The 18,445-nt window shown below is 50.4% G+C and overlaps 1 protein-coding gene across 1 annotated transcript in view; it reads right to left on the bottom strand.

Moving 5' to 3' along the window:
* Axs (Abnormal X segregation) overlaps positions 1-18,445 on the bottom strand; it is a 145,977-nt gene that overhangs the window by 49,179 nt on the left and 78,353 nt on the right. The window contains exons 5-6 of the mRNA XM_070098058.1: positions 8,888-9,068; positions 8,056-8,172 (exon numbers count right to left, since the gene is read on the bottom strand). Of these exons, the coding sequence (XP_069954159.1) occupies positions 8,056-8,172; positions 8,888-9,068 (298 nt within the window). The remainder of the gene's footprint in view (positions 1-8,055; positions 8,173-8,887; positions 9,069-18,445) is intronic.

Here is an 18,445-nt window from a genome sequence, read left to right as displayed (position 1 = left end):
ACAGCACCCAGACCAACACCCAGACCAGCACTCAGGCCAGCACCCACACCATCACCCACACCAGCATCCACACCAGCACCCACACCAGCACCCACACCAGCACCCACACCAGCACCCACACCAGCACACACACAAGCAACCAGACCAGCACCCAGACCAGCACCCACACCAGCAACCAGACCAGCACCCACACCAGCAACCACACCAGCACCCAGACCAGCACCCAGACCAGCACCCACACCAGCACCCAGACCAGCAACCACACCAGCACCCACACCAGCACCCACACCAGCACCCACACAAGCAACCAGACCAGCACCCAGACCAGCACCCACACCAGCAACCAGACCAGCACCCACACCAGCACCCAGACCAGCAACCAGACCAGCACCCACACCAGCACCCACACCAGCAACCACACCAGCACCCACACCAGCACCCACACCAGCACCCACACCAGCAACCAGACCAGCACCCACACCAGCACCCACACCAGCACCCACACTAGCAACCAGACCAGCATCCAGACCAACACCCAGACCAGCACCCAGACCAGCAACCGGAGCAGCACCCAGACCAGCACCCAGACCAGCACCTAGGCCAGCACTCACACCAGCACCCACACCAGCACCAACACCAGCACCAACACCAACACCAGCACCAACACCAGCACCAACACCAGCACCAACACCAGCACCAACACCAGCACTAACACCAGCACCAACACCAGCACCAACACCACCAACACCATCACCAACACCAGCACCAACACCAGCACCAACACCAGCACTAACACCAGCACCAACACCACCAACACCATCACCAACACCAGCACCAACACCAGCACCAACACCAGCACTAACACCAGCACCAACACCAGCACCAACACCAGCACCAACACCAGCACCAACACCAGCACCAACACCAGCACCAACACCAGCCCCCTCACCAGCACCCTCACCAGCACCAACAGCAGCACCAACACGAGCAGCCCCACCAGCACCAACACCAGCACCAGCACCATCTCCAGCACTAACACCAGTACCCACACCAGCACCCTCACCAGCACCAACACCAGCACCAACACCAGCACCAACACCAGTACCCACACCAGCACCCTCACCAGCACCAACACCAGCACCAACACCAGCACCAACTCCAGCACCAACACCAGCACCAGCACCCTCACCAGCACCAACACCAGCAGCAACACCAGCACCAACACCAGTACCCACACCAGCACCCTCACCAGCACCCTCACCAGCACCAACACCAGCACCAACACCAGCACCAACTCCAGCACCCACACCAGCACCAACACCAGCACCAACACCAGTACCCACACCAGCACCCTCACCAGCACCCTCACCAGCACCAACACCAGCACCAACACCAGCACCAACACCAGCACCAACACCAGCACCAACACCAGCACCAACACCAGCACCCTCACCAGCACCAACACCAGCACCAACACCAGCACCAACACCAGCACCAACACCAGCACCCTCACCAGCACCCTCACCAGCACCAACACCAGCACCAACACCAGCACCAGCACCAACACCAGCACCCTCACCAGCACCAACACCAGCACCAACACCAGCACCAACACCAGCACCCTCACCAGCACCAACACCATCACCAACACCGGCACCAACACCAGCACCAACACCAGCAATAACACCAGCACCAACACCTGCACCAACACCACGAACACCAGCGCCAACACCAGCGCTAACATCAGCACCAACACCAGCACCAACACCAGCACCAACACCAGCACCAACACCAGCACCAACACCAGCACCAGCAACACCAGCACCAAAATCAGCACCAACACCAGCACCAACACCAACACCATGAACACCAGCGCCAACACCACGAACACCAGCGCCAACACCACGAACACCAGCGCCAACACCAGCACCCACACTAGCACCCTCACCAGCACCAACACCAGCACCAACACCAGCACCAACACCAGCACCAACACCAGCACCAACACCAGCACCCTCACCAGCACCCACACCAGCACCAACACCAGCACCAACACCAACACCAGCACCAACACCAGCACCAACACCAGCACCAACACCAGCACCAACACCAGCACCAACACCAGCACCAACACCAGCATCAACACCAGCACCAACACCAGCACCAACGCCAGCACCCAACACCAGCACCAACACCAGCACCAGCACCAACACCAGCACCAACACCAGCACCAACACCAGCACCAACACCAGCACCAACACCAGCACCAACACTAGTACCAGCAACACCAGCACCAAAATCAGCACCAACACCAACACCAGAACCAACACCAGCACCAACACCAGCACCAACACCAGCGCCAACACCAGCACCCTCACCAGCACGAACACCAGCACGAACACCAGCACCCTCACCAACACCAGCACCAACACCAGCACCAACACCAGCACCAGCAACACCAGCACCAAAATCAGCACCAACACCAACACCAGCACCAACACCAGCACCAACACCAGCGCCAACACCAGCACCAACACCAGCACCCTCACCAGCACCAACACCAGCACGAACACCAGCACCCTCACCAACACCAGCACCAACACCAGCACCAACACCAGCAGCAACACCAGCACCCTCACCAGCACCAACACCAGCACCAACACCAGCACCAACATCAGCACCAACACCAGCACCCTCACCAGCACAGCACCAGCATCAACACCAGCACCAACACCAGCACCCTCACCAGCACCAACCCCAGCACCAACACCATCACCCTCACCAGCACCCTCACCAGCACCAGCAACACCAGCACCAACATCAGCACCAACACCAGAACCAACACCAGTACCAACACCAGCACCAGCACCAGCACCCTCACCAGCACCAACACCAGCACCAACACCAGCCCTAACACCAGCACCAACACCAGCACCAACACCAGCACCAACACCAGCCCTAACACCAGCACCCTCACCAGCACCAACACCAGCACCAACACCAGCACCAACACCAGCACCAACACCAGCACCAACACCAGCACCAACACCAGCACCAACACCAGCACCCTCACCAGCACCAACACCAGCACCAACACCAGCACCAACACCAGCACCAACACCAGCACCAACACCAGCACCAACACCAGCACCAACACCACCACCAACACCAGCACCACCAACAGCACTAACAACACCAGCACCAACACCAGCACCAACACCAGCACCAACACCAGCACCAACACCAGCACCAACACCAGAACACACCAGCACCAACACCACCACCACCACCAGCAGCACCACCAGCACCAACACCAGCACCAACACCAGCACCAACACCAGCACCAACACCAGCACCAACACCAGCACCAACACCAGCACCAACACCAGCACCCTCACCAGCACCAACACCATCACCAACACCGGCACCAACACCAGCACCAACACCAGCAATAACACCAGCACCAACACCTGCACCAACACCACGAACACCAGCGCCAACACCAGCGCTAACATCAGCACCAACACCAGCACCAACACCAGCACCAACACCAGCACCAACACCAGCACCAACACCAGCACCAGCAACACCAGCACCAAAATCAGCACCAACACCAGCACCAACACCAACACCATGAACACCAGCGCCAACACCACGAACACCAGCGCCAACACCACGAACACCAGCGCCAACACCAGCACCCACACTAGCACCCTCACCAGCACCAACACCAGCACCAACACCAGCACCAACACCAGCACCAACACCAGCACCAACACCAGCACCCTCACCAGCACCCACACCAGCATCAACACCAGCACCAACACCAACACCAGCACCAACACCAGCACCAACACCAGCACCAACACCAGCACCAACACCAGCACCAACACCAGCACCAACACCAGCACCAACACCAGCATCAACACCAGCACCAACACCAGCACCAACACCAGCACCCAACACCAGCACCAACACCAGCACCAGCACCAACACCAGCACCAACACCAGCACCAACACCAGCACCAACACCAGCACCAACACCAGCACCAACACCAGTACCAGCAACACCAGCACCAAAATCAGCACCAACACCAACACCAGAACCAACACCACCACCAACACCAGCACCACCACCAGCGCCAACACCAGCACCCTCACCAGCACGAACACCAGCACGAACACCAGCACCCTCACCAACACCAGCACCAACACCAGCACCAACACCAGCACCAGCAACACCAGCACCAAAATCAGCACCAACACCAACACCAGCACCAACACCAGCACCAACACCAGCGCCAACACCAGCACCAACACCAGCACCCTCACCAGCACCAACACCAGCACGAACACCAGCACCCTCACCAACACCAGCACCAACACCAGCACCAACACCAGCAGCAACACCAGCACCCTCACCAGCACCAACACCAGCACCAACACCAGCACCAACATCAGCACCAACACCAGCACCCTCACCAGCACAGCACCAGCACCAACACCAGCACCAACACCAGCACCCTCACCAGCACCAACCCCAGCACCAACACCAGCACCCTCACCAGCACCCTCACCAGCACCAGCAACACCAGCACCAACACCAGCACCAACACCAGCACCAACACCAGTACCAACACCAGCACCAGCACCAGCACCCTCACCAGCACCAACACCAGCACCAACACCAGCCCTAACACCAGCACCAACACCAGCACCAACACCAACACCAACACCAGCCCTAACACCAGCACCCTCACCAGCACCAACACCAGCACCAACACCAGCACCAACACCAGCACCAACACCAGCACCAACACCAGCACCAACACCAGCACCAACACCAGCACCAACACCAGCACCCTCACCAGCACCAACACCAGCACCAACACCAGCACCAACACCAGCACCAACACCAGCACCAACACCAGCACCAACACCAGCACCCTCACCAGCACCAACACCAGCACCAACACCAGCACTAACACCAGCACCAACACCAGCACCAACACCAGCACCAACACCAGCACCAACACCAGCACCAACACCAGCACCAACACCAGAACCAACACCAGCACCAACACCAGCACCCTCACCAGCACCAACACCAGCACCAACACCAGCACCAACACCAGCACCAACACCAGCACCAACACCAGCACCAACACCAGCACTAACACCAGCACCAACACCAGCACCAACACCAGCACCAACACCAGCACCAACACCAGCACCAACTCATCATCCCTTAGGACTTAAGTAGGTTGTCTATATTACCTGTTGGCCTTAAGGTACTGAGAAGGAGGGAGGGAGAGAAGGAGGGAGGGAGAGAAGGAGGGAGAGGAGGGAGGAGAGAGGCAGAGAAGGGACGAACAAGGAAAACCTCTCTAATAGTGACTTAAGTACACCTCTGGATTACACGCAGAAACCACGACAGATAGACAGGCTGACAGACAAACCCTTCTCCTTCCCTTCCACCCTCTACCACCCTACCCACCCTCAACCACCCTACCCACCCTTAAACAGGAAGATCTTTCTCCTTGCATGATATACAAACATATTCATGTCAGACATACATACAAGTACCCCGGTATGACTTCAAGCTCTAAACACACTGAGGGAACACTGCCCCAGCAAGAGGCTAGTTCTCCAACACGTTTGTTTGTCTTCATACGACGCACAAATACGTAATTTCGCCCAAAACAGTAATGAAAGATGCTAGAGATCAGAGAGGCGCTGGTAGTGTTGGGTAGTTAACACTTGAACCATGACACGACACTATAGTGTCAGGGATCATCTCACCAACATTGACACGACACTGTAGTGTCATGGATCATCTCACTAACATTGACACGACACTATAGTGTCAGGGATCATCTCACTAACATTGACACGACACTATAGTGTCAGGGATCATCTCACCAACATTGACACGACACTGTAGTGTCATGGATCATCTCACTAACATTGACACGACACTATAGTGTCAGGGATCATCTCACCAACATTGACACGACACTATAGTGTCAGGGATCATCTCACCAACATTGACACGACACTGTAGTGTCATGGATCATCTCACCAACATTGACACGACACTGTAGTGTCAGAGATCATCTCACCAACATTGACACGACACTGTAGTGTCATGGATCATCTCACCAACATTGACACGACACTGTAGTGTCAGGGATCATCTCACTAACATTGACACGACACTATAGTGTCAGGGATCATCTCTGCGAGAGTTACCAACGAACACACACACTAGATGTCAAGAGAGTTGTTTCGCCCGTGTGGAACCTCGCTTGGTGATGTTTTACCCAGACTCTTACACAACACCTGGTTATTCTCTTAGCACAGAGAAACATTTGATCCCTGACCACACAAAGTATTTCTTGGGAGGAGAAGCCACAGTGCAAAGATATTCTGTATAGCAGCACCACTACAGTGTTACTGTGACAAGACAGTGTTACTGTGACAAGACAGTGTTACTCTCACAACTTTAGAACAACAGAGTTGAAGAACATCAAGACAATACTGTGACTGGAACAATACACAAATAACCCTCACATAGGAGAGAACGTGACCACGACGTTTTGCACCGACCTGGACCATTGACACAATCACACTGAATGATTCCAAGTCCAGGATGATTTTTTTGTTATTGGTCAAAGATGATTCTAAGGCTAGACCAGGTTACGTTATATTAGGTTAGGTTAACTTACGTTAGGTTAGGTTAGGTTACTTTAGGTTAGGTTACGTTACGTTAGATTACTTTAGGTTAGGTTACGTTACGTTAGGTTACTTTAGGTTAGGTTACGTTACGTTAGGTTACTTTAGGTTAGGTTACGTTGCGTTAGGGTAGCTTAGGTTACATAGGTTAAGTCAGGTTACACAAGGTTAGGTCAGGTTACACAAGGTTAGGTCAAGTTACACAAGGTTAGGTCAGGTTACACAAGGTTAGGTCAGGTTACACAAGGTTAGGTCAGGTTACACAAGGTTAGGTCAGGTTACACAAGTTTAGGTCAGGTTGCACAAGGTTAGGTCAGGTTACACAAGATTAAACAAATCGGGTTCTGATATTAAGGTAAATATTTTAAGGTCATCAGGAGTCACATCAAGGTCATCGTGGCTTAGATTAGGTCATCTCGGGGTGGCTGAGAGCAGCCTCACGCGAGGTCATCTGAGGTCAACACAGGTCACACCAACATAAATCATGTCAGTTCAGCTTAAACACCACGCCACACTGCTTCTGTTGAGGTCAAACAAGGTCATTCCAACTTAGGTCACACTGGGGTCAGCTGGGGTCATCACCTGTAAAAGGAGCTGGGGGTCGTACGTTATTTTCCGGACGTTCCTGCTTGTCTTTTGAGAAGATCAGAGATGATAGTGTTATGTCTGGTAGGAAGATACCTGGAAAGAGGGTTCATTAATCTCTCTCTCTCTCTCTCTCTCTCTCTCTCTCTCTTTATATATATATATATATATATATATATATATATATATATATATATATATATATATATATATATATATATATATATATATATATATATATATATATATATATATATATATATATACAATTATTAGTATTACTAGTACTAATACTTTGAGACCCAAGGTGATGTAGCACCTGGTCGCTGCTACTACTACTACTACATCTCTCCAACAAACACTAATGAAAGGCGTGGTGATATCCGCATCACCAGAGTGAAGTCTCCCAGCTCAGGATAACACATTACATCACTTCCCGTGTGGAACACATCCTGCCTGATGAAACACAACATGGGACACAAAGGTAGCATGTTCCCACAGTATAACTTGTATCACAGTGTAACTCACGCACAGACTAGAAACTGATGCACACACGGACTGCACCTGGGTATTTCATTTTTTTAAAACGTTTCGTCCAGCCACTAACTTCCTCAGTCTCAACACGAAGAAGTGTGGCACAAGGGTCAAATTTGTCAACTTGCCGGTCCCCTGAACCACTTACGAACAGATTAGGGATAGTGTGCCCACTTAAACACTAAGTGGTGTGGAACTTACGGAAGGGGGCGGTCTGGAAGATGGCTCGGTACCATTGGGTAGCCAGGCTGTCAAGTACTTGACGGTCGTGGAGTGGAAACATCTGTAAAATCAGCTCCTCAGCCAAGTACACGTCCACTGCAAGTACAAGAAGTGGTTAATACATGTTCGTGGAGAGCCCAGAGCACGCCTCAGCCACGTACACTGCACGAACGCGAATGTGTTAGTACGTGTCCGTAGAATTGCATTCATAAATCCTTGATTATCCTTTTTTTCATTGACTTTTTTTAAATAAATTGGAATGACAGGATAATTATCCTATGTGATGGAGTATGACAGGATAACCATCCTATGTGATGGAGTATGGCAGGATAACCATCCTATGTGATGGAGTATGGCAGGATAACCATCCTATGTGATGGAGTATGACAGGATAACCATCCTATGTGATGGAGTATGACAGGATAACCATCCTATGTGATGGAGTATGACAGGATAACCATCCTATGTGATGGAGTATGACAGGATAACCATCTTATGTCATGGAGTATGACAGGATAACCATCCTATGTCATGGAGTATGACAGGATAACCATCCTATGTCATGGAATATGACTGGATAACCATCCTAGGTGACGAGTTACTTAACCACAGTCCTTATCCTAACCCACTGAAAATCCTACAACACACAGCTTTTAATCCCTAAAGGGAAGAGGGAGGGGATGATGGTAGGGAGTGGAAGGGGGAGGGGATGCTGGTAGGTAGTGGAAGGGGGAGGGGATGCTGGTAGGGAGTGGAAGGGGGAGGGGATGCTGGTAGGGAGTGGAAGGGGGAGGAAGAAGGGTCAGCTTACCAAGGGACTGTCCAGGGAAGAGCTTGATACCCGGGTATCCAGGGACGTGGCCCTCCTCCTGCTTAGCCCTGATGGCATCCAGTTCATGTCTGACACAGTACTCTCTCTCAGCCGGGGTGAGGACGGTGTCCAGGGTCTGACCTGAGTACAGGAACTGGTCCAGGTCACGCACACTGAACTCCTGCAACGGGAGAGGTCAAACCAGGTCAGAAGGTCACTTGCACTGCATAATTACGGACCTACGACCTGATAAGGTTTATAGAGACTTGGGAAGCTAGATAATAGGTTATGTTGAGTAAGATTGGGTTAAACTACTAAAAAGGAGGTCAAATTCAGTCACGTTACTGGAGGTTAGTTGATGCCTGGAGGATCTAGAATGATCGACATCTTATGCAAGGTGGTGATGGTGTTTTATTTGTCAGGAACTGTGTACTCACCTATTTGTGGTTGCAGGGGTCGATTCATAGCTCCTGGCCCCGCCTCTTCACTGATTGCTACTAGGTCCTCTCTCTCCCTGCTCCATGAGTTTTATCATACCTCGCCTTAAAACTATGTATGGTTCCCGCCTCCACTACTTCACTTTCTAGGCTATTCCACGGCTTGACTACTCTATGACTGAAGAAATACTTCCTAACATCCCTTTGATTCATCTGAGTCTTCAACTTCCAATTGTGACCTCTTGTGTCTGTGTCCCATCTCTGGAATATCCCGTCTTTGTCCACCTCGTCTATTCCGCGCAGTATTTTATATGTCGTTATCATGTCTCCCCTGACCCTCCTGGCCTCCAGTGTCGTCAGGCCGATTTCCCTCAACCTTTCTTCGTAGGACAATCCCCGTAGCTCTGGGACTAGTCTTGTTGCAAACCTTTGCACTTTCTCTAATTTCTTGACGTGCTTGACTAGGTGTGGATTCCAAACTGGTGCTGCATACTCCAGTATGGGCCTGACGTAAATGGTATACAGAGTCTTGAACGACTCCTTACTGAGGTATCGGAACGCTATCCGTAGGTTTGCCAGGCGCCCGTATGCTGCAGCAGTTATCTGATTGATGTGCGCCTCAGGAGATATGCTCGGTGTTATACTCACCCCCAGATCTTTTTCCTTGAGTGAGGTTTGCAGACTTTGGCCATCTAAACTATATTGTGTCTGCGGTCTTCTTTGCCCTTCCCCAATCTTCATGACTTTGCATTTGGCGGGGTTAAACTCAAGGAGCCAGTTGCTGGACCAGGCTTGTAGCCTGTCCAGGTCTCTTTGTAGTCCTGCCTGATCCTCATCCGATTTGATGTGTGTGTGTGTGTGTGTGTGTGTGTGTGTGTGTGTGTGTGTGTGTGTGTGTGTGTGTGTGTGTGTGTGTGTGTGTGTGTGTGTGTGTGTGTGTGTGTGTGTGTGTGTGTGTGTGTGTGTATGTGTGTGTGTGTGTGTGTGTACTCACCTAGTTGTACTCACCTAGTTGAGGTTGCGGGGGTCGAGTCCGAGCTCCTGGCCCCGCTTCTTCACTGATCGCTACTAGGTCACTCTCCCTGAGCAGTGAGCTTTATCATACCTCTGCTTAAAGCTATGTATGGATCCTGCCTCCACTACATCGCTTCCCAAACTATTCCACTTACTGACTACTCTGTGGCTGAAGAAATACTTCCTAACATCCCTGTGATTCATCTGTCTCTTCATCTTCCAACTGTGTCCCCTTGTTACTGTGTCCAATCTCTGGAACATCCTGCCTTTGTCCACCTTGTCAATTCCTCTCAGTATTTTGTATGTCGTTATCATGTCCCCCCTATCTCTCCTGTCCTCCAGTGTCGTCAGGTTGATTTCCCTTAACCTCTCCTCGTAGGACATACCTCTTAGCACTGGGACTAGTCTTGTTGCAAACCTTTGCACTTTCTCTAGTTTCTTTACGTGCTTGGCTAGGTGTGGGTTCCAAACTGGTGCCGCATACTCCAATATGGGCCTAACGTACACGGTGTACAGGGTAATGAACGATTCCTTATTAAGATGTCGGAATGCTGTTCTGAGGTTTGCTAGGCGCCCATATGCTGCAGCAGTTATTTGGTTGATGTGCGCTTCAGGAGATGTGCCTGGTGTTATACTCACCCCAAGATCTTTTTCCTTGAGTGAGGTTTGTAGTCTCTGGCCCCCTAGACTGTACTCCGTCTGCGGTCTTCTTTGCCCTTCCCCAATCTTCATGACTTTGCACTTAGTGGGATTGAACTCCAGGAGCCAATTGCTGGACCAGGTCTGCAGCCTGTCCAGATCCCTTTGTAGTTCTGCCTGGTCTTCGATCGAGTGAATTCTTCTCATCAACTTCACGTCATCTGCAAACAGAGACACCTCAGAGTCTATTCCTTCCGTCATGTCGTTCACAAATACCAGAAACAGCACTGGTCCTAGGACTGACCCCTGTGGGACCCCGCTGGTCACAGGTGCCCACTCTGACACCTCGCCACGTACCATGACTCGCTGCTGTCTTCCTGACAAGTATTCCCTGATCCATTGTAGTGCCTTCCCTGTTATCCCTGCTTGGTCCTCCAGTTTTTGCACCAATCTCTTGTGTGGAACTGTGTCAAACGTCTTCTTGCAGTCCAAGAATATGCAATCCACCCACCCCTCTCTCTCTTGTCTTACTGCTGTCACCATGTCATCGAACTCCAGTAGGTTTGTGGCACAGGATTTCCCGTCCTTGAAACCATGTTGGCTGCTGTTGATGAGATCATTCCTTTCTAGGTGTTCCACCACTCTTCTTCTGATAATCTTCTCCATGATTTTGCATACTATACATGTCAGTGACACTGGTCTGTAGTTTAATGCTGCATGTCTGTCTCCTTTTTTAAAGATTGGGACTACATTTGCTGTCTTCCATGCCTCAGGCAATCTCCCTGTTTCGATAGATGTATTGAATATTGTTGTTAGGGGTACACATAGCGCCTCTGCTCCCTCTCTCAATACCCATGGGGAGATGTTATCTGGCCCCATTGCCTTTGAGGTATCTAGCTCACTCAGAAGCCTCTTCACTTCTTCCTCGGTTGTGTGCACTGTGTCCAGCACATGGTGGTGTGCCCCACCTCTCCGTCTTTCTGGAGCCCCTTCTGTCTCCTCTGTGAACACTTCTTTGAATCTCTTGTTGAGTTCCTCACATACTTCACGGTCATTTCTTGTTGTCTCTCCTCCTTCCTTCCTTAGCCTGATTACCTGGTCCTTGACTGTTGTTTTCCTCCTGATGTGGCTGTACAACAGTTTCGGGTCAGATTTGGCTTTCGCTGCTATGTCATTTTCATATTGTCTTTGGGCCTCCCTTCTTATCTGTGCATATTCGTTCTGGCTCTACGACTGCTCTCCTTATTCTCCTGGGTCCTTTGCCTTCTATATTTCTTCCATTCCCTAGCACACTTGGTTTTTGCCTCCCTGCACCTTTGGGTAAACCATGGGCTCATCCTGGCTTTTTCATTATTCCTATTACCCTTGGGTACAAACCTCTCCTCAGCCTCCTTGCATTTTGTTGCTACATATTCCATCATCTCATTAACTGGCTTCCCTGCCAGTTCTCTGTCCCACTGAACCCCGTTCAGGAAGTTCCTCATTCCTGTGTAGTCCCCTTTCTTGTAGTTTGGCTTCATTCGTCCTGGCCTTCCTGCTTCTCCCTCCACTTGTAGCTCTACTGTGTATTCGAAGCTTAAAACCACATGGTCACTGGCCCCAAGGGGTCTTTCATGTGTGTGTGTGTGTGTGTGTGTGTGTGTGTGTGTGTGTGTGTGTGTGTGTGTGTGTGTGTGTGTGTGTGTGTGTGTGTGTGTGTGTGTGTGTGTGTGTGTTTGTGTGTGTGTGTGTGTGTGTGTGTGTGTGTGTGTGTGTGTGTGTGTGTGTGTGTGTGTGTGTGTGTGTGTGTGTGTGTGTGTACTCACCTAATTGTACTCACCTAATTGTGGTTGCAGGGGTCGAGACTCAGCTCCTGGCTCCGCCTCTTCACTGATTGCTACTAGGTCCTCTCTCTCTCTGCTTCCTGAGCTTTATCATACCTCTTCTTAAAACTATGTATGGTTCCTGCCTCCACTACTTCACTTGCTAGGCTATTCCACTTCCTGACGACTCAATGACTGAAGAAATACTTCCTAACGTCCCTGTGACTCGTCTGAGTCTTCAGCTTCCAGTTGTGACCCCTTGTTTCTGTGTCCCCTCTCTGGAACATCCTATCTCTGTCCACCTTGTCTATTCCCCGCAGTATCTTGTATGTCGTTATCATGTCTCCCCTGACCCTTCTGTCCTCCAGTGTCGTCAGTCCGATTTCCCTCAACCTTTCCTCGTACGACATTTCCCTGAGCTCTGGGACTCGCCTTGTTGCAAACCTTTGTACTTTCTCTAACTTCTTGACGTGCTTGACCAGTTGTGGGTTCCAGACTGGTGCTGCATACTCCAGTATGGGCCTAACATACACAGTGTACAGTGTCATGAACGATTCCTTATTAAGGTATCGGAACGCTATTCTTAGGTTTGCCAGGCGCCCGTATGCTGCAGCAGTTATTTGGTTGATGTGTGCCTCCGGTGACGTGCTCGGTGTTATGGTCACCCCAAGGTCTTTCTCCCTGAGTGAGGTCTGTAGTCTTTGTCCACCTAGCCTATACTCTGTCTGCGGTCTTCTTTGCCCTTCCTCAATCTTCATGACTTTGCATTTGGCAGGATTGAATTCGAGAAGCCAGTTTCTGGACCACATGTCCAGCCTGTCCAGGTCTCTTTGCAGTCCTGCCTCATCCTCATCCAATTTAATTCTTCTCATCAACTTCACATCATCTGCGAATATAGACACTTCAGAGTCTATTTCTTCCATCATGTCGTTCGCATATATCAAAAATAGCACTGGTCCTAGAACTGACCCCTGTGGGACCCCGCTCGTCACAGGCGCCCACTGTGATACCTCTTCACGTACCATGACTCGTTGCTGCCTCCCTGTCAGGCATTCACTGATCCATTGCAGTGCCCTCCCTGTTACATACGCCTGATCCTCCAGCTTCTGCACTAATCTCTTGTGGGGAACTGTGTCAAAGGCCTTCCCGCAGTCTAGGAAAACGCAATCAACCCACCCCTCTCTCTCGTGTCTTACTTCTGTTACCTTGTCATAAAACTCCAGGAGGTTTATGATACAAGATTTGCCTTCCATGAACCCATGCTGGTTTTCATTTATAATCTTGTTCCGTTCTAGGTGTTCGACCACTCTCCTCCTGATAATCTTCTCCATGACTTTGCACACAATACATGTCAGAGACACAGGTCTGTAGTTTAGCGCCTCGTTTCTGTTTCCTTTCTTAAATATGGGGACTACATTTGCTGTCTCCCACTTCTCAGGTAGTTGCCCAGTTTCAAGGGATGTGTTGAAGATTGTGGTTAGAGGCACGCACAGCATCTCTGCTCCTTCTCTAAGAACCCATGGGGAGATGTCCGGTCCCATCGCCTTTGAGGTATCAAGGTCACTTAGGAGCTTCTTCATCTCCTCCTCGGTTGTTCGTATGTCATCCAACACTTGTTGGTATATTCCCTCTTGATGTTCCCTTCTGTGCTGTCTTCCCACAGCCCTTCCTGTCTCTACTATAAAAACTTCTTTAAATCTCCTGTTTAGCTCCTCACATACCTCCTGATCCTTTCATGTGAGTTCTCCCCCTTCTTTCCTTAATCTGATCACCTGGTCTTTGACTGTTGTCTTCCTCCTGATGTGGCTATACAACAGTTTCGGGTCAGTCTTGATTTTCGATGCTATGTCATTTTCATACTGTCGCTGGGCCTCCCTCCTTACCTGTGCGTACTCGTTCCTGGCTCTGCGACTGATCTCCGTATTTTCGTGTGTTCTCTGCCTTCTGTACTTTTTCCATTCTCTATTGCACTTTGTTTTTGCCTCCTTACACCGTCGGGTAAACCAGGGGCTCGTTCTGGTCTTCCCGTTGTTTCTGTTGCCCTTGGGAAAAAAACCTTTCCACTGCCTCCTTGTATTTTGTTGTTACATATTCCATCATTTCGTTTACTGGCTTTCCTGCCAGTTCTCTGTCCCACGGGATCTCCCGCAGGAAGCTCCTCAACCCTATGTAGTCCCCTCTTTTATAGTCAGGCTTTTCCCATTCAACTCCTGTTACTCTCTCCACTTGCAGCTCTACTATATATTCAAAGCACAGAACCACGTGGTCGCTAGCTCCTAGGGGACTCTCATACGTGATGTCCTCAATGTCTGAACTACCCAGGGTGAACACAAGGTCCAGTCTTGCTGGTTCATCCTCCCCTCTCACTCTGGTAGTGTCCTTAACATGTTGGTGCATGAGGTTTGTGTGTGTGTGTGTGTGTGTGTGTGTGTGTGTGTGTGTGTGTGTGTGTGTGTGTGTGTGTGTGTGTGTGTGTGTGTGTGTGTGTGTGTGTGTGTGTGTGTGTGTGTGTCTGTGTGTGTGTGTGTGTGTGTGTGTGTGTGTGTGTGTGTGTGTGTGTGTGTGTGTGTGTGTGTGTGTGTGTGTGTATGTACTCACCTAGTTGAGGTTGCAGGGGTCGAGTCCAAGCTCCTGGCCCCGACAGGGGCCACGTGGTCGCTAGCTCCTAGGGGACTCTCATACGTGATGTCCTCAATGTCTGAACTGCCCAGGGTGAACACAAGGTCCAATCTTGCTGGTTCATCCTCCCCTCTCACTCTGGTAGTGTCCTTAACATGTTGGTGCATGAGGTTTGTGTGTGTGTGTGTGTGTGTGTGTGTGTGTGTGTGTGTGTGTGTGTGTGTGTGTGTGTGTGTGTGTGTGTGTGTGTGTGTGTGTGTGTGTGTGTGTGTGTTTGTGTGTGTGTGTGTGTGTGTGTGTGTGTGTGTGTGTGTGTGTGTGTGTGTGTGTGTGTGTGTGTGTTTTGTGTGTGTGTGTGTGTATGTGTGTGTGTGTGTGTGTGTGTGTGTGTGTGTGTGTGTGTGTGTGTGTGTGTGTGTGTGTGTGTGTGTGTGTGTGTGTGTGTGTGTGTGTGTGTGTATGTATGTATGGTTGCCTATTTGTACTCGCCTATTTGCGGTTACAGGGGTCGATTCACAGTTCCTGCCCCAGCCTCTTCTCTGGTCACTACTAGGTCCACTCCCTGCTGCACGAGAATTATCGTACCTCTTCTTAAAGCCATGTATGGATCCTGCCTCCACTACATCACTTTCCAGATTGTTCCACTTCTGACAACTCTATAACTGAAGAAATACTTACTAACATCGCTGTGACTTATCTGAGTTTTCAACTTCCAGTTGTGACCCTTGTTGCTGTATCACATCTCTAAAACATCCTGTCCCTATCCACCTTGTCAATTTCTCTCGGTATTTTATATGCCGTTATCATGTCCCCCCTGTCCCTCCTGTCCTCCAGTGTCGTCAGGTTCAGTTCCCTTAACCTGTCCTCGTAGGATATACTCCTTAGCTCTGGGACTAGTCTTGTTGTAAACCTTTGCACTTTCTCTAATTTCTTGAAGTGCTTGATTAGAGGTGGGTTCCATACTGGTGCTGCATACTCCAATATGGGCCTGACGTACACAGTGTACAGTGTCTTGAATCCCTACTCCAGGCGCCCATATGCTGCAGCAGTTATTTGGCTGATGTGCGCCTCAGGAGATGTGCTCGGTATTATACGCACCCCAAGATTCTTTTCCTTGAGTGAGGTTTGCAGTCTTTGGCCCCCTAGCCTGTACTCTGTCTGCAGTCTTCTTTGACCTTCTCCAGTCTTCATGACTTTGTACTTGGTGGGGTTAAATTCCAGGAGCTAGTGTCTGGACCAGGCCTGCAGACTGTCCAGATCCCTTTGTAGCCCTACCTGATCCTCATCCACTCGAATTCTCCGCATTAGCTTCACATCGTCTGCGAACAGAAAAACCTCTAACTCTATCCCTTCCGTCATGTCATTCACGTAAACCAGAAACTGCACCGGTCCTAGGACTGACCCTTGTGGAACACCTCTTCATGTACCATCACTCGTTGTTTCCTCCCTGTCAGGTATTCTCTGATCTATTGAAGTGCCTTTCTTGTTATTCCTGCCAACTCCTCTAGCTGTTGCACTAATCTTTTGTCCGTAACTGTGTCGAAAGTCTTCTTACAGTCCAAGAAAATGCTGTCTACCCATCTCTCTCTCTCTCTTTTCTCTCTCTCTCTCTCTCTCTCTCTCTCTCTCTCTGTCTATCTCTCTCTCTCTCTCTCTCTCTCTCTCTCTCTCTCTCTCTCTCTCTCTCTCTTGCCTTACTTTTGTCACCTAGTCATAAAACTCCAGTAGGTTTGTGACACAGGATTTCCCCTCCCTGAAGCCGTGCTGGACGCTCTACAGTCTTTCCCTGATAAGCTTCTTCATGACTTTGCATACTGTACATGTCAGTGACACTGGTCTGTAGGATAATGCTACCTGCCTGTCTCCCTTTTTTTAAAGATTGGGTCTACATTTTCCGTCTTCCACACCTCCGGTAGTTGCCCTGTTTTGATAGATTTGTTGAAAATTGTTGTTAGTGGAACACGCAGTGCATCTCAGAACCCACGGAGAGATGTTGTCTGGCCCCACCACCTTTGAGGTATCTAGTTCATTTAGCAACCTCTTCACCTCCTCGGTTGTGTGTAGTGTGTCCAGCACTTGTTGGTGTACTCTTCCGTCCCGGCTTGCTGGAGTCCTTTCTGTCTCCACTGAAAATACTTCCTTAAATCTCGTGTTGCGCTCTTCACATACTTCCTGTGTGTGTGTGTGTGTGTGTGTGTGTGTGTGTGTGTGTGTGTGTGTGTGTGTGTACTCACCTATTTGTACTCACCTATTTATGGTTGCAGGGGTCGAGTCACAGCTCCTGGCCCCGCCTCTTCGCTGATTGCTACTAGGTCCTCTCTCTCCCTGCCCCATGAGCTCTATCATACCTCGCCTTAAAACTATGTATGGTTCCTGCCTCCAACATCACTTTCTAGGCTATTCCATGGCCTGACTACTCTATGACTGAAGAAATACTTCCTAACATCCCTTTGATTCATCTGAGTCTTCAACTTCCAATTGTGACCTCTTATGTCTGTGTCCCATCTCTGGAACATCCCGTCTTTGTCCACCTTGTCTATTCCGCGCAGTATTTTATATGTCGTTATCATGTCTCCCCTGACCTTCCTGGCCTCCAGTGTCGTCAGGCCGATTTCCCTCAACCTTTCTTCATAGGACAATCCCCGTAGCTCTGGGACTAGTCATGTTGCAAACCTTTGCACTTTCTCTAATTTCTTGACGTGCTTGACTAGGTGTGGATTCCAAACTGGTGCTGCATACTCCAGTATGGACCTGACGTAGATGGTGTACAGAGTCTTAAACGAATCCTTACTGAGGTATCGAAACGCTATCCGTAGGTTTGCCAGGCGCCCGTATGCTGCAGCAGTTATCTGATTGATGTGCGCCTCAGGAGATATGCTCGGTGTTATACTCACCCCCAGATCTTTTTCCTTGAGTGAGGTTTGCAGTCTTTGGCCATCTAAACTATATTGTGTCTGCGGTCTTCTTTGCCCTTCCCCAATCTTCATGACTTTGCATTTGTGTGTGTGTGTGTGTGTGTGTGTATGTGTGTGTGTCTCGTGTGTGTG

The sequence above is a fragment of the Cherax quadricarinatus genome, chromosome 61 (assembly GCF_038502225.1).
Source record: "Cherax quadricarinatus isolate ZL_2023a chromosome 61, ASM3850222v1, whole genome shotgun sequence".
Classification (NCBI taxonomy): Eukaryota; Metazoa; Arthropoda; class Malacostraca; order Decapoda; family Parastacidae; genus Cherax; species Cherax quadricarinatus.
The sequence above is the reverse complement of the archived record's forward strand: the minus strand, read 5'-3'. Positions and strand labels throughout refer to the sequence as shown.